Source organism: Ixodes scapularis, unplaced genomic scaffold, assembly GCF_016920785.2.
Source record: "Ixodes scapularis isolate PalLabHiFi unplaced genomic scaffold, ASM1692078v2 PGA_scaffold11__112_contigs__length_91849675, whole genome shotgun sequence".
Lineage (NCBI taxonomy): Eukaryota > Metazoa > Arthropoda > Arachnida > Ixodida > Ixodidae > Ixodes > Ixodes scapularis.
Genome location: NW_024609837.1, coordinates 87,508,416 through 87,530,179, shown reverse-complemented (window position 1 = coordinate 87,530,179; position 21,764 = coordinate 87,508,416). Strand labels below are relative to the sequence as shown.

The following is a 21,764-nucleotide window of genomic DNA, read 5'->3' as shown; positions in this document are numbered from 1 at the left end:
TGGGAATGACATTGTGTGGTTCAAGACAAGAATAGCTTTATTTTTGCATAAACATGTGTTCGACATTTTAAACAATTAGTACATGGCGCAGCACTTCCCTTTAAACTAAGGCGAAAAAAATTGAGTATTACTTTTCCAGGAAACTGGACTTCATATATACCTTAAATCCTCATTTACTTCTTCTGCCACATGGCATACAGACGTTTAAAAAAAAAAAATTCTAATTTCACATTTGGCAAAACAATAAAAGCATAAACTTGATAAAATGAGCGTGCTCGTCGAGTTATGGGATATTGAGGAAAGCAAGAAAATGGGACAGAAACGGGACGAGACATCTTTGCTGGTTTGTCCACAACTACAGCTTAGAAAGCTTAGAGAAGCCTCCCCCTTCATCCCACTTCGAGGTCAGTTCCTTCATTCCCTTCCCTTCCCCCCCCCCTCCCCCCTCCCCCGCACCCCGCCTATCATTACCTATCTTTCTGAAGCAGGCTGTCGCCACGGCTACCGCGGTAGCTGTGGGTCAAACATGTTCCTTCCTCCTCATCCTCCCCTCCTTTCCCCTATCTCCTTGGGTATCCGCTGCGATGGTTGTCGTAGATGGACCAGCAATAAATGTGTTTGCTGCCAGTTGGAAAGATGTCTCGTCCCATTTTTGTACCACATTTTGTTGCTTTATTCAATATCCCAGGAAAAGCATGTGGAAGGTATTCTTGAAATAAACTGAGCACCAGCTTAGCCATTGATTATGCCAATTGCCATCAGCACAAGGGGGCTGGCCACGAGCCCACTGTCAACTCCTATCATATGGGACAAGAGTTGAAACGTTCTGGTCGCCTTTGGAGGAAATTCCATATTCAACGCCCAATACAGCGCAGTCATTGTGCTCACTGCAGCCAGAAGAGTTGGTTCTGCGATTTGCCGCTCATCAACAGACACAACAAGTGAGGTGGCATCATAGATGCGGCTGCCTTCGTAGCCCACAGCTGGATATGTTGGAAGTTCTGCAGGGTCCTAAAAAAAGTGTAGAAACAAGACAAAATTATGTTAAGAGGCGCTGAAGTTCATAAAATTCTTGAGATTGCAGTTTTCTTTTTAACTACAGCCCTTAGACTGATTTTATAAAATTAACACGCAGATTGCATCCCCACATGCCTTACATGAGATGGCATTCTGGCCATGACACCAAAACACAAAACATCCCACAGTGAAATGTGTGCTGTTGCATACCTTCATTACCATCCTACTACATTTAATTATTGCTCTAGAAGGTCAGCTGTCATTATAAGTCGAAAGGACGAGGATGAGAGAGAAAGAAGTACACAAAAGAAGCGCTTGTGGTCACTCTCCCTCGTTTTTGCTCTTGGCGCTTGTGTTTATAATGAATAAACATATAAGCAACTAGCCTAACAGAGAATTTTTGGGCAGCTGCTGCATATTAAGCACATCCATTTGCATCACTACAACCTTGTAGATTTCCACTTCCTCAGAACAAACATTTTTCTCCCCATGAAAACATATGCTTGTTTAACAAAGATATTAAATTCCAAAAAAGCAACAAATAAAGCATACAACATTACGTAAATACATTCTTAAGAGGGTACTCCACCAATTTTTCGAGCTACCCAGACTAATAACTTATTCTAAATACCCAGGCTTTGCTCTTCCAGGCCCGCTACTCAGTTTCTTTAAACTCAGCATAGCTATTGAGAAAATGCATAATCAGTTGATGCCAAAATCAACATTCAAGGTTCTGCGTGCTTACCAGTGGCGTGACGTCACGGGCGATAAGACTTAGATTGAGCCAGCACATTAGGAAACAGGCTGTGCCGCAACTTTTTAGTGAAGGCTGGAGTAAGCTTCCCTAGCCTTCATTTCACGCCATAAAATGTCTTGTAACCAGTAAGAAACCAGTTTTACTGCCTTCCCCTCTTTTACACACACACATACACAGCATCAAGTTTTAAACTTCAATAAGAAGATTAAGCGCAAAAAGAAAACTATTTAAAGCTTGTGAAATCCTGCCCCACCTTTTTTACTCAAACAGTGATTGTATGCAGAGGGCGAAGTGAAGAGGTTGCTCAGAAGAGCTTTTTCAGAATATAAGGTAAACTTGACGTTGGTTCAAGTCCCAAGTGATTCAATGCACTAGAGGGGCATTCGCGGCGAGAAGTGACCAAGAAGGGTAGCCAGCGCGTCGACCGGCCTGATACTAGCTAATTCATCACAACCAAACTCAGGGGAAGCAATTTTCGAACCCTCCCTTGGCTGCAACTCCCTTGATCCCTTCCGCAAAATAATTTAGAGTTAAGCTAGAGATGTGGTGTCAGTCCATCACTTTACTAACTTTCTTATATACAAATTATTTATCAACTAGCAAGTAGTCTTTATTTTAAAAGCACCACAAGGTGCGCAAGCCCTTTTAACTTTTATTTACCAGATTCTTGCTCCACAAACCCAAAGCCGGGGACGGCTTGTTGTCGTCAGAGCGCTTAGGAAACTTGGGCTTTTCTGGAGAAATGATTGGAGGATACAATCTGTTTTGACTCCACCGCACTGCTAAGTACTGTGAAACTGCTAGTAAACATTGAGGTACAAACTAAAAATCTCTGGACTCCTGTCAATCCATTTTGTTTGCTACCGCACCGGCAATATCCAGCCACGAAAGTCGCCCAACAGGAGAGCCACAGAGTGCTTGGCGGCATCCGTTTTGCTGGAATCGCGAATGTAACGCAATATCCCGAGATAGCCCACTCAAAACTGAGGGCACATTAGGTGAAAATAGGGGGTGAGCTAACCTTCAGTGTGCAAAATTTAGCCCACCTTAAGAAATGGAGATTCATGCAGAAAATAAGGATGGGCTATATTTCAGGGGATGGGTCTTCTCTCGGGATATTAGGCTTCAAAGCTATGAAAGAGTATTAATGTCCTGTTCCAATTACATTGCTAATTGTTAAAAAGCAACTCCATTCCATTTTTACGACTACTGGGTTACAATTAATTTAACTAAGTCGGCGACCCCGAAACACGAGATATAATTTTTCCGGTGGTGTGTATAGTATTGTAAATATCAGATGTCAAAGTTTCGTGTGGGCGACTTGGCGAAGCCAAAACTAGCAGCGTAGCACGTTGCCAACACTTATAATGAGATGCCGTCGACGCTGTGACGCAATTGTCATCCAGCGGTCCCGCTGTACGCATGACCGGCTTAGTTGCACGAGGATTTTCAAGACATAGAGTAAGCTGCTCATTTCTTTTTCTCTTCCTGCTCCGCTTCGTAAATGAACATCAAATGCAGTAAGTGTTAGTATGTATTTATAAAGTTTCCGCTTGTAAAGCGACTGCTATGAATAATAGGACACGTGCAGTGCAGGTGCAGCGCGGCTGTATCGGTATAATTGTGTGTTGCTCGCGAACAAAAAGAAGGAAGAATGGGAGACAGATGCTGTTCACAAGCAGACACATGAAGGCTTGGTGCCTTCATGTGTGCTCATGAAGGCACCCTAGTGCAGGGGTGGAACTTCTAAAATGTACTTGGGAGCAGCTGAAACAGCTGTTTTGGAGGAGGTTGGGGAGCAGCTAAAACTATGTTCTAGAGCAGGCTCGGAGCAACTCAGATCAGTTTTCACTGCACTTCAGCTTGTGCCTTAGACAAGCACGGGAGAAATTTCAATTGTGCTTAGCAGCATAAATGAACATGAGTAGTTAGAGACCTAGGTAAATGGGATAACACTGTAACAGATGCGAAAACTTGAAACTTTGTGAGCCCTAATGAGAACCAAAAAGCAAGTACCATATGTTTCTGAAGATAGTGTCGTTGGTAATTTCTGAGTGGCTTTCAGCTGCTCAAAATGCAAACCAGCACTGCTTATCGCACAACCCACAAGTGCTCTACAAAATAATTATATGTGCGAACCACGTGACGTGCGTAAGCAACGGACGTGCAGTTGCACGGAGGAACAGGGCAACGAATTTTGAGTCTATCCTATTGTGCAACTCAATATCGAAGCAGCAGGCTACGATTAACAGAGTTATCGTATTTGAAGCGATAAGCATGAGCAAGGTTAAAGTATGCCGAGCAGATCTACCGCTCGCGTGAGGGCTGCTGGCCCGCAAGGTTTCGGATCGGACCGCATTTCAATTCTATCAAATCATGATTTATCTTGCGGGAATGCAGGTTCCAAGTTCTAACAATGAAGTACTAAAAGGAATTGTTTGCTCATTTGTTTTCGACTGGCTGACGTCCGGATCTTGGGCCGCAGAGCCTCCGGCAATCTGACGCTCAACGACTCGACCTCACCTCGGCCGACTCTCTTAACCACTTATGGTTCAAGAATAACAATCCAGTCGCAGGTTGTGTAGCGCTAAGAATGCGAGTTTTTTCACGCGCTTCCGACTCGGGATACACAGGAAGAATAAATAGTACAAAAGATTGCAAGGCCGACCAAGCTAAACACGCTCATTGTTGCCAATCGAGTCGATAAAAATCGAAACCAAGACAAAATACTATTTTTTTGAAGCATGTTTTGTGATTTAGCGCATAATGGCGCAAGGTATTGGTTGTGGCACAGTTTCTGCAACATGGCGCAGGATGGCGCAGACAAATGCGTCTGGCGCAAAATGGCACAAATGGCGCAGCCATGCCACCCCAGTAGTGTACGCTTGTTAGAGTTGCTGCGGCCGACAGTCGAACGGCGCTTGTTTATATCGGTGAAATTGTGCGAGTCTCACATACACACAACACTGTTAGCGCGAACACGACATCGGCACATTTTTGCATTTTACTTCGAAAGAGTATTGGCGACTACGAAATTTTATCACCTATATTATAGACCTAAATAAGCTATTTCTGTTGCAATAAAAAGTTTTGATGAAATCACTTGGTTTCTAAGACAAAAACTGGAATAACCGGCGATCACTTGTTCGCGCTAACAGTGTCGTGCTCTACTTCAACTTTGTCGTAATTGTTTCGGACTTACGTACTATGCATACTATGTAACTCCAAAACACCTAGGAAAATTCTTAAAGTATGTGATAAGTGTAGGACGCCTATGGAAACATCTTGAAATACGTAAAATTTGTGGCACCTAAACAGTCGCTGATTGATGGCAGGTAGCCAGCTAACCTGCTTGTGAGCAGCATCTGTCTCCTATTCTTTTTCTTTGCTGTGCGCAAGCAACTAACAAATAATAGAGCCATGCTGCACACGCTGCGCTGGCACTGAACACGTCCTATTATTCATAACAGTCGAATTCGCTCTTAGACCAGCAGGTTTATAAATACACACTAACACTTATTGTATTTGGTGCACATACACGAAGCAGAGCGGTAAAATAAAAAAGAAATGTGCTGCTTAATTAGTCTTAAAAGTTCTCGTGTGACGGAGTCAGTCGTGGCTACCACGGGATCACAATTACGTCACGGCGTAAACGCGCAGTTCATTATCAGTGATGTCAATGTGCTACGCCGCTAGTTTTAGCTTTGCCGTGTCGCCGACATAAACCTTTGACATCTGATATCTTCAAAGCTATAAACACTACCGAAAAACAAATCATATCTCGTGTATCATGATCACCAACTCCATCATATCCCCAAAATTGAAAAATGAAGTAAGGTTGCTGTTGAAGGGGCAAGCAGGTCTCCAAAACTTACACTTGGCCGGAGGAATGCCACACTCCTTTCCTTGACCAGAGCTGGCAGTGCACACAGTGCGGCCTTGGTCAACATTTCTGCAATAACAAAAGCCACAAAGACAATTAGTACAAAATCAAACAAGAAATGAGGCTGCAGAAATTTCGAAAGTCGAACAGTGTAAAAAAGTTCCCTTGTTAAAATTAAATTACAAAATCCTGGCTGTTTCCTGTGCACACATCAATCAAATTGAAATGTGGAAATGCAAAACTGTTCAGTCATATTAGCTTAGATACCAAAGATACTATTCGCTTCTTTGTGCGACACAATAAACCCTCATGTCAGGACATTGCATATCAAAGTTTTCACTGCAGTTACATATATATTTTTATAACAAATAGATCAAATCGAAACCAAGGCACTCATGCAGTATGGTGGGGTGCCACACCTTTCCAAAAGATGATAACCAGAAGTGCAATCACTAGCGCTCTGCAAATGTCTACACCAAAAAAAAAAAAAAAAGATTTTGTGGTTAGAACGCTGGAAGTCACGTGAATTGCTCCACTCCTCATGGTCCCATGCTCCCCAAAACCACAAGTAAGCCTTTCCATGTGCCATCCTAAGAGACAAAATTTTGTTCCATTTGCTTTGCCGCACTGGAAGCTTTTTTTGTGCTTTTTCGTAAAAGTTAAGATGTACTGGATGTTGTCAGTAGCTGCCGTAAGAAACCTACTTTTAAAGGGATACTACAACGAAATTTCGGCGCTCATTTTTTTGTCTATATGTGTTCAAAAGAGCAGTATCACATGGAACATACCAATATCTTGTTAAAAAAGTCTCGAAAAGGAATTTTAAAACGAATTAAACGATTAGCAATGAGCACCTGGTGGATGTCGCTAACGCCTCATTTCTAATGCTCGTCTAGGAACCTTGACAGCTAGTGACAGAGGTTGTCTCGACTCCGGCCACGACGAGAGAAGGGGGGCAGGAGGAACTCCCCTCTTCTCGAGAATCCCTTTTGTGTGTCGCAGAAGTCGCTATTGTCCCCCTAGAAGATTATAGAAGATTAACCCGTCACTCAAAATTCGTACAAAAGCAGCCGCTTCGGTGGCTGGAACGACTAGGCCATCCTCTCGACGTCAGCCTCGCCGTAGCTTTGCTCGTCCTGAGACGACCTACGTCACGATTGCATTGGATGTCACGTGCTCTAAGCTGGGCCTTCTCCGAGCGCTTGCCAGAGTGGGCCGTTTATAACGAAAAATACAGCCACCAGGATCAAAATACAAACGTGCGATTGTCATTTACGGATATTGTGGATCATATTCAACCTATTTTTGAACACGACGGGAATATTTCAAATTTCGTTGAAGTATCCCTTTAAAGGCCATCAATATGACAAAAATATGTTGAATACAAAATGTAACACCAATCACCGGAGGAAAGTGAATGTCATTTTCATAATGCTGGACGATGTGGTGGCAAGATAAATGTATTGCCAGTGTGAGAAGTGTACATGAGTGACTGCATTAAATCTGATAGTACAGCCTTGATTTAGATGCTGAACTGACCAACCAAGAGCTTTCAGAACAAAGTTTTAGAATGCTCGCAAAGGTAAGATTGTAGCATGAAAAATTCAGACAGGTAGGTCGCGTAGTCGTTGCCCAGTCTCCAAACTGAAAATGTTTGCTGGCTTGCAAATCCAAGAGATATGGCATATTTACAACTTGTTGATTAGGTCCGTTAAGGCGGGTGCGTTGGACTACTTGAATTGGAGCCTGGCCAGTTTGGCTGCTGCCGGGAGACGGGCAGAAAACTTAAAAGACTCGGGACGGCTGGTACCTGTTACTCGACACTTGAATTTGAATGGCTCTGCAGCACGCTCCAGAGAAATTTCAGGGAGCGGTATAAAACCAGTGCTGTTGCATTTGCATCCATCCTGTCACAATATGGCACAGACTCAAATATGACAGTGATTGAATGGTTGCATAAGCTGGCTGTAGCTTGAGGGGATTTTTATCACAAGATACGGGTGACTCAATGAAAAATCTAAGGCCAAGTAGATCGGCTTAGCTGAAATTCCAATAAGAGCAGAGGCTGGATTCACAAAACGATCTCACAACGAAAAAAGTCTCTACAACGAAACTTGAGAACAAATCCGTATTCACCAAACAAAATTGTCGTAAAATTTGTGTGATGTGCGATGAAGTCCTACAACAACCTCCAAGGTGTCTTACTAACTTTTTAGTCAACATGGCTGCACGTCAATTGGATACCTTGCCGTGATCCCGCGACAACCGAAGAGTTTAAGGTACAAGCGAGGGCCATTTGTTTTGCATGTTATCGTGCGTTCCGGTTTCAAGCAGCAAGAGAAGAGAAAGGAGGATGCAAAAATACGCTCTCAGGACATAGCTCAGGATTCAGCCTAGCAACCAAATTTGTCCTACAAGGCCTAGAAGGGTGAGACGGCTAGACGCGCCATAGTGAATCAGTGGAAGGGGCCGCCCGTATGACTCTTGAGCGGACCTGGTGGACCGTTCTCGTATGGATAGCGTGATATTGATTTGGTGATTAGAAGTGTCCCCTCCATCGCTCGGTAGTGATTTTCTAAAAAGGTGGACTGCGGTGGCGTCCCGGGTAATGTGTGTTGGTAGTGGACGCATTCGCAAAGTGGTATTAGGGTCCAGCACATTGGAAGCGTCGTTTCATTCGACATAGAGCTCAAATAAATGCCGTACAGATTTCTTTTGAAGCATGTAGTATGTAGAAACGGGCAGGCAGGTCGAGCATTCATCCTTGCGTTACGACTCCACAATCCATGTTATGTCTGGTGGGCAGATTTGTGAGCATTTTGCGCGACTCCCTTTTTCAAATTGTTGAATTAACAGCGCAAATACGACAGGAAGGAGAGATAAGGGAGACAGGATAGAGCGCTGAACTAACAACTGACGTTTAATAAAAAGAGAAAGAGGATCAAGAACCGAAGAATGCTTTTAAAACATGCATAATGAAAACCCGCAAAAACATATGCTATGGTTTGAGTTGCCTGAAAATGAATTGCTAAGAATACCTAGCTTTAAGCTTGTCGCTTCAATGACTTGTTGAAATCGATTGAGTCCTGGGACGACGTGAATAGAAATTAAGGTAGAAAAAAGAAAGAGGAAGTTTACGTTTAAAATATTCACCGAATCTAAGGACCGTTAAAGATCGCGACTTAAAAAGTAAAGTTCTTTTTGTGACAAGGCCACGGACGGCGCGCTTACGCAGGCATCCCCACAGGACAGAATAACCTGTGCCTCGTAGAGCTCGCGAGTTCGTCGTTCCCCTAAACGTTTCAGGATTTTTGTTTTCCTGAACAAGGCGGAGCACTGGCAGTCCCTGACATGTATGGCAAAGTGGCCTGATGGCGACGACTTTAGTGACACGGCATGTTCTCTTAGACGATCGTTGACACACCTTCCTGTCTGACCCACATACACTTTCCCACAAGTAAACGGTACTTCGTAAACGACCGCACATTGGCATTCGACGTATCTTTGTTGATGTTGAACTCGCGGAGTTCGACATCAACAAAGATACGTCGAATGCCAATGTGCGGTCGTTTACGAAGTACCGTTTGTTGATGTCGAACTCGCGGAGTTCGACATCAACAAAGATACGTCGAATGCCAATGTGCGGTCGTTTACGAAGTACCGTTTACTTGTGGGAAAGTGTATGTGGGTCAGACAGGAAGGTGTGTCAACGATTGTCTAAGAGAACATGCCGTGTCACTAAATTCGTCGCCATCAGGCCACTTTGTTATACATGTCAGGGACTGCCAGTGCTCCGCCTTGTTCAGGAAAAAAAAAATCCTGAAACGTTTAGGGGAACGACGAACTTGCGAGCTCTACGAGGCACAGGTTATTCTGTCCTGTGGGGATGCCTGCGTAAGCGCGCCGTCCGTGGCCTTGTCACAAAAAGAACTTTACTTTTTAAGTCGCGATCTTTAACGGTCCTTAGATTCAGTGAATATTTTAAACGTAAACTTCCTCTTTCTTTTTTCTACCGGAATTTCTATTCACGTCGTCCCAGGACTCAATCGATTTCAACAAGTCATTTAAGCGACCAGCTTAAAGCTTGGTATTCTTAGCAATTCATTTTCAGGCAACTCAAGCTATAGCATATGTTTTTGCAGGTTTTCATTATGCATGTTTTAAAAGCATTCTTCGGTTCTTCATCCTCTTTCTCTTTTTATTAAACGTCAGTTGTTAGTTCAGCGCTCCATCCTGTCTCCCTTATCTCTCCTTCCTGTCGTATTTGCGCTGTTAATTCAACAATATGATTAACCAACTAGCCCACCAGATGATCGTGATGCAGTCCCTTTTTCAATATCGCCTACGTCCTTTTAGATCCACGAGTTCTTGAAAAACTATGTGAAAATTTGTTTCCTTGCGCATGACTAAGTAAGCAAATGCGGCCCGTCTCCTTTTGCTTTAATGTCATTTGATGGCGCCAGTGACAAATCTTTTCTTGGCCTCGATAAAACTGAACATTCGAGACCGTTTCCCCTTCGGTAGGTACCGGCATCATACTGCATGAGCACAGTAAACAAACAAGCATAATGAGACGAGCATGCCGCGACTGGCGCCGCCTCTGTTTTTCTCGAAATGCTTGTCTGCACCAGCACGGTAAGCCTCCTGATTGGCTGTTTGGGACGCTCAAGATGCCATCACCATAGCAACAGTCTGCTCTTGCGGTGTTCAGAGACTGGCGAGATGCCGGAAGTTGTAGTTTTCCTGAACGAAAACGGCGCCTTCCTCCTCTCCCCTAAGAATGCGTCTGTGAATACCGATTTCGCCTCTTACAATGCTCGTAACTTACAAATTTCTTAGCTAAGATGTCGTAATATAAGACATTTTTTTTGTAAATCTGGCCTCAGGTAGCAGAATTGTGTAGACCAATCAGTATTCCTCTTCTTCGTTCTTAAAACTCGCACGTAGCGACATTGAGCACTGCAGTTTCCTGCAATCCATATCCCTTCTGTCCACCTTGACTACTTTGATCAATTCCTACCATCAGATGGACCGTCGTCGTCCATGGCAATCCTGCGGTCCAGGTCTTCAAAAAATTCGCCGAGATGGCGTTTCCCTCTAGCAGCCTCCAGGATCCGGAGGCTGCTCCTTGCCAGGGCGGCTGTGAGGCTGTCCTGGATTGATTTTCCTGTAGCAGCAGTGAACTCCTGCTGCAGCTAGAGGACCAAAGCAAACCAAATACAGTCAACACAATGGCACTCTTCCTCTCTGGCACCCAAGTTTTCAATCTCAATAGTACTCACGATGGTACCAAGCTGATACGCTGGGTACATAGAGAGGACAGCGGCGACAGTCGGGTGCTCCGTCGTCACCCAGAGTCGCCGTGAGGCGAACGTTCTCGCCATGGCGTCGGCCACATAAACCATGTTGGGCCTGGTTTTGCAGAGTTCTCTTTGCATTTCTAGCACATGGCCGTCCACGCTTTCTCTGTCCTCTCCATCCGCTGGGAGCACCACATTCTGCAATATAATTAATGGAAGTACAGAATTTGTGTCAAACTTCACTTGATAATATAATTTAAAATAATATTTCTCAAACAATCCTTCATACCGTGCCAGGCCTGATCACGCGTTTTGGGCAAGGAGTCCTCGGCACCCTCTGCTGCTTCGGTCGCGCTGGTGCCTCTTCCTCGCCCTCTTCCGCAGCTCGCTCCTGATCCCGGAGCTTCTTGCGCTCCCGTTTTGCTTTGAAACGCAAGGCAACGTGCCAAGAGTCCTGCGTGCACAAGCAAAAAAAGAATCTCAAACAGCTGCAGAAATAATAGTGCTGAAAAAACAATAATAAAATAAACTTAAAATATACAGCACACATGGTTCACGCTAAAACTTGAAACCGAAACTGTATAACAGGCCTCCTTTCGTCTGCCATTTTCGCCGACTACCGCGCCCTCCATTCGGGACTCCAACTATATAGACCATTCCATTTAGCACTCTCTGGGCAGCACCATTTTGTTCCACAGGAGCGCCCTCTCCATACATCCGGGAAATTCAGCAGGTTAGGCGGGGTAAAATGAGAGAGAGGGCACGTGCCCGACTCCGCTAGCAGATGACAAACCGGGAGGTTGCCATTCTCCATCTTTGGGCTGTACCAGCGGGCTGTACGGAACATCAAACTCTCGCTCGTGGCTGCTGTTGTGAAGTGGTTCGCATTCTTAGAATAGTTATGGCTACTACAAAATCAGCCTATGGCTCTATGTGGTTCTATTTTGGTAAATGATCAACTAGCATATCTTTTTTCTGTTACTTAAATAGCAGTTGAGTAAGCCGGCAGTACTACCTTCAACTACTCCGTGTATTGCGGCAGGAGAGCATGTTTTTATTTATCATTTCGGACTTCCACTCATGGCCGTTAAAGGCCTACAACAGTACGAACTTTGTATAGTAAAAAAGGTACAGCAACCGGATTTACTTTTCGCCAGAGACCGGCTAATCTGACACAGTTTTCCTTTTTTTTTTTATTTGCACATAGGTAACAGTGCAGTTTGACCCTGTTAGTCTTTTTATCTAGCATAGTATTACACGATAACTGGCAAACCAAAATCTGCGCATCTGCACTTTAAATTTCCAAAATGACGCTATTTTAAACAGAGTTTGCATGCCAGCCGGATGATAGGTACAGCCCACTCGGCGGAGCAGACGTCATGCGGGATGAGAGGGGGAGGGCATTTTCTCTCTCTATTACCGTCTCTGCTATGACCCTAATTGAACGGTCTATAGGTGGCGCCACCGATTTCCAAAATGGTGGACATAGGGAGGGTTGGAGATGCTAGGTGGGTGCAGTTGCCGAGATTTGCTGGTATTCTGGGTTTACTAGGCGACACAAAGTAATACCGCTTCTAGGAGGTAGAACTAGACAAACAAGGGCACATGTTCCCATGTGGGAAAAAATCAGCGATCGGCCCTTACGTTGCTATATTTGCCTTATTGCCAACGAGCGCAGAGTGATCCTGTTGACAGCTTCTAAGATCCTATACTGCTTCTGGTATTTTGTGATCTGGATCCCTCTCTTTTTGAAGCATGCGACAACACAGTGGTGCCACGTTAAGGCTCCTTGCTCAGCCAACTGATGTGGCCATGTGGTGGAGCGCGGTGGACGAGGCGAGATTCTATGCAAGGGGTGGCCAAGCTGCGGCTCTTCGCGTGTTAAAATGTGGCTCGCGGCTCCCCCCCCCCCCCCCCCTGCCACTTTCCTGCCTCCCTTTCGGTCACACGAGCACTTCTCCCCAAAAAGATATTGAACGCGTTTTAAATCGAAAGACAGGTTGCAGTTTGGTAGTATTGTGCTACTCCTACCTTACGTACAGCTAGACTGCTTTTGACTCGGATAGATTGAAAGTAGTTTGAGTTTCGTTTATTGCTCTAAACAAAATATAGCCTCTCCCCTCCCCCGCGGTTCTTGGAAGTTTCGAGGTTTTGTTTGCGGCTCTTAGGCTGCCAACCTGGCCACCCCTGCTCTATGCTATCGTGTACGCAAGGAGCGAAATGGCGAAGCTTCGAATTGTTGAAAAACAAACTTTTGCACTGTTACCTGCATTATAATTGTCCGCAAGGAACAAAATTTTTCCCTTTCTCATCACGCCTATGCCTCCAAGACCACCAATACAGTCAAACCCGTGTATAACGAACAGCAGGAAACGATACAACAAGTTTGATATAGCAAGTAGTTCAATATAGCAAAAACCATTTACAACGAACTTCCACAATGCGTTCGTTATAAGGCGAGAGCTTCTCTCTCTTTCTCATCTTTTCGCTTCTGCCTTGTAACGACGCGTTGAATTTTTTCTTTTTTCTTTGCATGCGATTAGATTTTTTTTACCTTATCTTTTCTTCTGAATCGCTTCTCTTCGTGGGCAACCGCTTTGGGCTGAAAATATTTTTTTTTCTCTGCGTGCGTGCAGTTTTTTTGTTTTTTTTTAGCTTTCTCTCCTTCTGAATTGCTTCACTTCGCTCAACTTTGTTCGGGGCTTGAGCTTTAGGAACTTTCTTTCCTACTTTTTTTTATTTTTGTTTGGGGAGGGGGGAGGAAGAGGCTAGAAGACGATTGTTTGCGCGTTTTTGGGAGCCTTCCTGGAGGGAAAAGTTTGATATAGCTAGGGTTCGGAGTTTTCAGTTTAAAACTATAAAAGTATGCCGAATCCATTTTCTAAAATTCAGTTTTAACCGGAAAAGGTCAGTCGAACCGCAGAGCCGTGGCGAGAAAGTGGAGTGACAGTGTCTATCGAAACGTGTCCAGATGTATGGGATACACGAATGTCATCACAATGTTTTGGTTTAATGTGCGCATCATCGATTGGAACATGAATTACGAAATGCCCCATGACTTCGCCATGCACGAACGTGTTTCCAAACTCGTTGTAAGGTAGACTGACTTGATGCTAGCTCTGCATGTTGTGTTGTGCCTCAAAACGTCGCACCGTGTCTCTTTTGAAGGTCACAATCGGTTCATTGTCCAATTTTGGCTCAGGCAGCGGTTCATCTCCTCAGCCTGCCAGTGTCAGCGTTGAGAGTGCATTCTCGAAGCTCAGGGTCATATTACCAAACAACAAAGAGTGCAGATCAAGGAGGAGGACCTGGGAAAGTACATGTGCGTGTACTATAATAAGATCACATAATCCTGATGTACAGAAGGTGAAGGAAGTTTCATGTTTTTTGGGCATAGGCTTCATATCTGACTTGTTTGTACTTCTGTGTTGTTTTTTTTCCTTGTTTCTTTCACAGTTGCACACATTTGCCAAATAAAGGGTCCATTTCTCTTTCACTGTATCTGTGCCGTTATTCTTTGAGTGATCACAAATATCAGAGCTACGTACAAGGATCATCGGATCCGGTGTCCGTTGGTGTTTATTTTATACTTGCCGAAAAGAAACGATAAACTTTTTAGGCAGAGGTATACGCCGAAAAAAAACGAAAATTCAATTTTAAAATAAACACCAAAAAAAGTATGCCGAATTTTGAAAAAAATAGAAACCGAAAACGCGGAACCCTATATATAGCCAATCTGTTGTTCGTTATAAGAAGTACTTTTTACGTGCATTTTTATTTAAATTTTTCGTGAGCTAGATATTGACAATAACTCGCTGTACGTGGGTTCGTTCTAAACGGGTTTCACTGTAGTTTTGGATTCGCTGCGTACGTCATGCTATTGATAAACAACTCCCTATTAAACAAAAGAAAAACAATGGCGGAGGTGGTTCATCCTTAACATTGTGTTGAAATAATCTCCTGGAATTAAAAATGTCAGACTGGTGATTACAGATTGTGTGAACAATATATGAAGACAACAAGTTTAGATGGATATTTTTGAAAACTGCCTCGCACAAGTGAACGTTTGGTGAAAGTTAAACTGTATCACCACAAACCGCGAACGATTTTGCTACTGTACGACGAACTCAAAAGATTTCTGTGTCCTCTCCATCGGCTGGGAGCACCACATCCTGCAATGTAATAGATGGAGGTACAGAACTTATGAAAAACTCCACCTATTACTATAATTTAAAATAATTTTTATTCTCTGGACTGCTATCAATCTCCAGGAAATTGGGACTATCCTTATCAATACCTTGGTATTATGAATATCAAGACATTGATAATAAATCTATACCTTGCAATTTTCAAATGTGAGAAATTCCGCAATTTATTTTCAGGACTGTTTCTTTCAAACCTACACATGTTCCGCACACCACTTGATTCAACTGAAAAGAGGAATGACAACAATAGAGATAGTTTTGGAGCCCACGAGTTGTTTTGTCGAAGGGTATGCACTTGGGCTAGGTGGTGATCCATACTTCCGAGGGGAAAAGCGCTAAAAACAATGGACCCGTAAAAAAAAACATTTTGTCACCACACTCACTGCTGCATGGCTTGTTTTTTTTCCGCTTGTTGATGAACTTAATGAATATAAGTATGGCACTTTCTCTCGCATTTAGGTCGAAAGAGGATAAAAAGATTGAAAAATTCCATGTAAGCAGTATTTGTTCCATTGGCCAGAGCCCTTCATATTTGAAGAATGCATATCCTTTTGCATTCCAGTCACTAGGCACGTTTCGTTCACCTTGGAACACAGCAACCAATAATGCGATTTACATTCAGAAATGGTTCGGTGCAAGACAAGGTCCCAAACAAATACGCCTTGGTTGCGGGCGGAGCAGCCGGAGGACACTTGCTAGAGTGCTTCCTGTTTCCGCTGCAAGAGGGCGAGCAGTGAGCTGGAGATGTGTAAAGTTCAATGGAGTCGTGAAAAAGCTAATACATTCAAATAAAATAGTATTCATTCAACATAGTGAAAAACAGCATAAAAAAGGCGGGACACAAAGTAGAAGACAGACACAGGGCATACGCTGACTAACAACCGAAGGTTTACTGGAACTTCCACGCGGGCACAGTGACACGCGCAAGTACATGCTCTTCTTTTTCCTTCAACCCAAAAAATGCAAACAAAAAAAAAAATTGGAAAAATAGTATGAGAAGACAATAAAAATCTACAGCGGAACAAGAAAATTTTTGGCCTGAATCATGCGATCGCACCACGATTCTAACCATATCGGGAGGTTGTGAAACGTGCAACAAAAAAAATTGTACAATTTTTTATTTCTTTTTACAATGGCACGAGAACACAATAAGCTCATGGGCTGTGTTCACACCGCGTTCAGGACACTATAGCAAAGACCTTCACAACTGAGCAATTGTAGTTCCCTGTTTGTCAGATGCACTGACGCGACACTGATGCAGTGATCGTGATCTGGTCTACAGGCAAGTATATGTGCCGCTTCCTTGATCTCTCTCTCCAGCTTGCTCCTCTGGCATCCCACCACCCGGGTGTTGTCCAACGCAGGGGAACACGCCCATACTCCCTCCAGTGTATAGGTAAATGTGAAACATGGCCACTGCCGAGCGAGCTGCGTGCACGTGCAGTCACTCGTTCAAACAATGACCGGTCTTTCCAAAGTAGACCCTACCACAGCTCAGAGGAATCTCGTAGACGACCCCTTGATACAAGGCTCAAACTGCTTGGCATGCCTTGTATCAGAACAACCATTCCTAGGTTTGGTCCCGCTTGACCTCACGCACAGTTTGGACAGCTTGCAAGGGGCCGTGAAGACAACGTCGATGTTGAATTTCGCTCTTACATGCTTCAGATTATGCGAGATTCTGTGAACATAGGGCAGCACCTCAAACTTGTTTAGCCTTTTCCTAGTTGCCATGTCGGGATTTTTCATCTACTTAAGCGGGGATTCAGTCACTCCTCTCAGCAGAAAGGAAGAAAAACCCTAAAGTTCCAGGCAAAGTAGCTGACGGTCGAAGTTCTCACGTACGGCGTGAGCATAGGACTTCTGTAAAGCCGAGCAGAGGCATAGGTTGGCGATACCCCATTTTTCTAGTTTAGAGTGCCCAGAGTCAAAAGGTTAAAATCGTCTTTTTGGTTCGCGGCGAGCACATCTAACAGATGTGATCGGAACCATTGAAGGACAAACGTAAGCCCAAGAACTGCAAGAAACAATCCGCCAGCAACTCCAGCGTCAAACGTAAGTGGCTCGAGCACCGTTCAAAAACTTGTCAAACAGACCGAGCGACTGAGTCCAGGCGAGTTGTAGAGGGTATGCTAACGAATACGACCAAGTCATCCACATATCTACAGATCTTAACAACAGGGACGTCAGTCAAAGCATGTGAAACAATGCGGTCGAACTTAATAACAGGAACCAACGTCCCTGTTGTTAAGATCTGCACATATGTGGATGACTTGGTCGTATTCGTTAGCATACCCTCTGCAACTCGCCTGGACTCATTCACTCAGTCTGTTTGACAAGTTTTCGTACGGTGCTCGAGCCACTTACGTTTCGCGCTAGAGTTGCCGGTGGACTGTTTCTTGCAGTTCTTGGATTTACGTTTGTCCTTCAATGGTTCTGATCACATCTGTTGGATGTGCTCGCCGCAAACCAAAAAGACCATTTTAACTTTTAAACTCGGGGCACTCTAAATTAGTAAAATTGGGTATCGCCAACCTATGCCTTCGCTCGGCTTTACAAAAGTCCTGCGCCCACGCTGTACGTGAGAGCTTCGACCGTCAGCTACTTTGCCTGGAACTTTCGGGTTTTCCTTCCTTCCTGGTGAGAGGGGTGGCTGAATCCCTGCTTAAGATGATGAAAAATCCCGACACAGCAACTATTAAAAGGCTAAACAAGTTTGAAGTGCTGCCCTATGTTCACAGAATCTTGCATAATCTGAAGCACGTAAGAGCGAAATTCAACGTCAACGTTGCCTTCACGGCCTCCTGCAAGCTGTCCACTGTGCGTGATGTCAAGCAAGACCAAACCTAAGAATGGTTCTTCTGATACAAGGCATGCCAAGCAGTTTGTGCCTTGTGTCAAGGAGGTCGTCTACGAGATTCCTTTGAGCTGTGGTAGGGTCTACTTTGGAAAGACCAGTCATTGTTTGAACGAGTGACTGCACGTGCAAGCGGCCTCGCTTGGCAGTGGCCACAGTTCACATATACCTATACACGGGAGGGAGTATGGGCGTTCCCCTGCGTTGGACAACACCCGGGTGGTGGGATGCAAGAGGGGCAAGCTGGAGAGAGAGATCATGGAAGCGGCATGAATGCTTGCCTGTAGACCAGAACACGATCACTGTATCAGTGTCGCGTCAGTGCATCTGACAAACAGGGAACTACAATTTTTCAATTGTGAACGTCCTTAGTATAGTGTCACACGCAATCCGTAAAGGTAAAAAATGCGTCCTGAACGCGGTGTGAACACAGTCCATGAGCTTATTGGGTTCCATGCCATTGTAAAAAAAAAAAAAAAAAAGTTCTACAAGTCTTTTTTTATTAATTTTAGGACCATATCGGGGTGTTTCACAACGTCCCAATATGGTCCTAACTGTGGTGCAAATGCATCATTTGGGCCTAAGGTTTTCTTGTGCCGCTGTAGATTTTTCTTCTCTTCTCACATTCTTTTTTCAAATTTTCTTCTTTCTTTATTCACATTTACCTCTGTCGAAAGAAGAATTAGAGCATGTACTTGCACGGGCCACTGTGCTCGCGTGAAAGTTCCAGTAAACCTTCAATTGCTAGTCAATGTACCCCAGGTGGCGGGTTCGAATACCGACCGAGGTGCCCGCAATATGACGGAGGCTTATTGCAGAGGAGGCGCCGTGTAACCGAGCTTTCGGTTGCACGTCAAAAGATCCCCAGGTGGTCCAAATTAATCCTCAGCCCTCCGCTGGGGCGTGCCAGATGCCCGTCGTAGGTTTGGCACGTAAAACCCCCAAATTTGACTTTTGCTAGTCAGAGTATGTCCTGTGTCCATCTTCTACTTAGTGTCTAGTATTTTGTTTGCACTGTTTTTCACTATGTCATTCAACCAACCAGCCCAGCAAGCAACCCATTACAATATTTATTCACTCACGCATTTGGTTCCTGTGGTGTCCTCCAGGACGGGGAAATTTCTAATAAGCCCCTTGGCAGCCTCTGCATACAGCTTGTCTGGATACCTGTAGGAAAAAGAGCAGACGAAATTGCTGAGGAACATCAGTTATCATTCACGGAAAAAAAGTGCCAGACATTGGCACTACTGGTGCCCTTGGAACAAACCTGACGGCGCACACAATTCATTCAGGACCACTACCCCTCCCATCACCCAGTGTAACAGGCACTGTCAAGACGAGGAAATCTCGGCGCGCACCAAAACGACCAGTAGAATTCTCTCTAAGTTAGTTTTGGGGGCTCTTATAGAAAGAAAGTCAATTCAGCTCAAAATTAACTTACAGAGTGTACTGGCATAAATCGTGGTACAACCACTGAATTATGCGATTCCTGGATTTCAGGTTGAGTCCCTTCTTGTGCTTTGCCAATGATTGCTTGATGTCCAGCGGAACTTGGGGGAACCTGTACTCCGACAGGTCCCTCAGCGGAGCTCTAGATGGACCATGTTCTTCCTGATTGACGACATCCATGACCCTAGATATGCCACAATGATGAACATATAAGCCATATTGTCAAAATAGATACCTATACTCGGGGACAACTAGGAATGCAGGACGCGGGAAGAAAGAGAAAGCACACGGAAAGCTGAAGGCAGAGGAGAAACCTCCTCTCCCCTTTGGCCTTCATTGTGCTCTTTCTTTCTCCCCTTGCCATGCGTTCTTGAGTTGTCCCCGAGCATAATTGGTATATGCACCAATCCAGCTCATAAAAATGCCCCTGAAAGCCTCCACTCAAACATTTTAGCATAAAGGATTAAATCTCATCTGAAATAATTATGTCTGATGGCCTGAAAATTCTAACAAGTATAATTTGTAGCAGAAGTCTATCAACCCGCTTGGAGATGTCTCACATAACCATTGAAAACCCCGACAGCTTCAGAATGTGCACGTGCTGTGCAGAGCATATGAAAACATGTGCTAATGTTTCCTTCATAATCCCACCTTCCACTGCTTTTCAGAGGTCAAACATGCCTCTCCTTGGCAAGCTCTTTTAAAACTAGCCCTGCCATGAGCATCATGGCTTGAGCAAACTAGACCTCATCGCTTCAGTCTTGGTGAGCATTTTAACCCACCTGAACTGTGCCTCGTCCATCCTGATCTTGATGCGTGCTCTGTTCTCCAGAACAACATCTTCGGTCATGTCGACATCAGTGTCAAAGCCAGCATGGTAAATCTTAAAAACAAACAAATAACCAGCAGCTAATTAGCATGATGGTAAATAAGTTATATTCCATTTGCACAAGTGGGCCCATGGAACTCTTCATCTCTACTCTACAGATGCCACATTTTTGTTGCAGCCTCCTAATCATAAGTGTCCAAAGCAGACAATAGCAGCTGCCCTCCTGTTCTCCCTAATCAGCTTAGTTCATCTTCCTCATAAGCACCATATATTCTACCTTCAATCTTCCAGACTGCAAATTGTTTTCAAATTCTATTTCAATTTATCTCTTCCCCGCACTTTAAAACCTGCCAAACCTACAAGGTTGAAAGCACAACGGTTAATGGAGCTTAAGCTTTGTGAAAGTCTACTAAATTGTTCTGCCCTAATTAAAACAAAATAAAGTAACAACTATGCTACTGAAGCATAACTGAATAAAAGTGGATATTGCCTACAAATTATTAGGCCACTGGAAACATTGCCAATATGTTCGTCGGCCATTTGCTTGAGAATTGCAGCCACCTTTGTGTGATTGAAAGTGTAGCTCAATGCTGCCCGGGTTTAAAGATTCCCCAGATGAGGTAATCAGCACTACACGAGGGGCGTTCAAAAAGAGTCCGACCTGAATTTATTCCGTAGAAAAAAATTAAGTGCTGACAATGTCCTGTAGGGGAAAGGTGGGGGGAACATTAATGCACATGCGTGAATTTTGTCACGTCTGGAGAGAGCGTGAGTCGCTGGCAGTCAGCCTCTGAGGGAAAAAATGTAGTCAGTGCTCGTCATTTTCCTGATCTCACTGACAATTGGTGGATCGCGCCCTCCCTACTTGTTCTCTGCAGCGCAAGTGAAGCCACCGGACGGCCATCTTGCTCGGATAGGATTTGCGGTTTTGCTAGACTTTTGCTGCTGTTTGCCAGCATGCTATAGACACGTTTTCTACTCGTTCGTCGTCATTCGCCGAAGAAGCTTTTAAGACTCTGCGTACCGTGGAGACTCGCCGTTGTGAACACGTGGAAAATTTTACGAAAGCGCAGTGTCGCAGGAAAAAGGCACAACTCGTTGAAAGCAAGTTTTGCCGGTCTCGCGGCAGGATTAAAGCTCCCTTGGCACGCCGAAGTGCTGCCTCTGTGTCTTCGCACGCTTGGATACTGACCAAGAACCGACGTCATGTGAATGTGTTTTGCGAGTGCAATGTGCGTGAAGCCGTATGTGCCTCTGAATCAGTGTCTCACTTTACTCTGACGACTGTATACTTGCGGCCCTTGTGGTCCAGAAACGAGATTAATCCAGCATCCACTGGCGATAGAAGAGGGGGGCCAGGTACGTCTTTTTTTTCGTCCTTAGATGATTTACACAATACCGTGCACAACAGCTCCTCATCACTGATCAGTGCTGGCTCATTATCAACCTACTTAATTGCACTTGACG

The 21,764-nt window shown here is 44.4% G+C and overlaps 1 protein-coding gene across 1 annotated transcript; it reads right to left on the bottom strand.

Moving 5' to 3' along the window:
• Window positions 1-239: 239 nt before the first annotated feature.
• Window positions 240-20,442, bottom strand: LOC115329354. Its single transcript, XM_042289045.1, has 9 exons — window positions 20,436-20,442; window positions 20,251-20,377; window positions 19,461-19,652; window positions 19,102-19,186; window positions 11,247-11,411; window positions 10,940-11,155; window positions 10,678-10,852; window positions 5,650-5,726; window positions 240-1,011 (listed from the first exon to the last, which is right to left on the bottom strand). The coding sequence occupies exons 1-9, from the start codon at window positions 20,440-20,442 to the stop codon at window positions 733-735; spliced, it is 1,323 nt and encodes a 440-aa protein (XP_042144979.1). The 3' UTR covers window positions 240-732.
• Between the last annotated feature and the right edge of the window lie 1,322 nt (window positions 20,443-21,764).

Excerpts from the sequence above, each read along its gene's own strand:
- LOC115329354 (XM_042289045.1), bottom strand. Across the intron at positions 10,853-10,939 it reads CGTATCAGCTTGGTACCATC|CTGCAGCAGGAGTTCACTGC; the intron begins GTGAGTACTATT and ends TTGGTCCTCTAG. Across the intron at positions 5,727-10,677 it reads CGACGACGGTCCATCTGATG|AAATGTTGACCAAGGCCGCA; the intron begins GTAGGAATTGAT and ends TTGTTATTGCAG.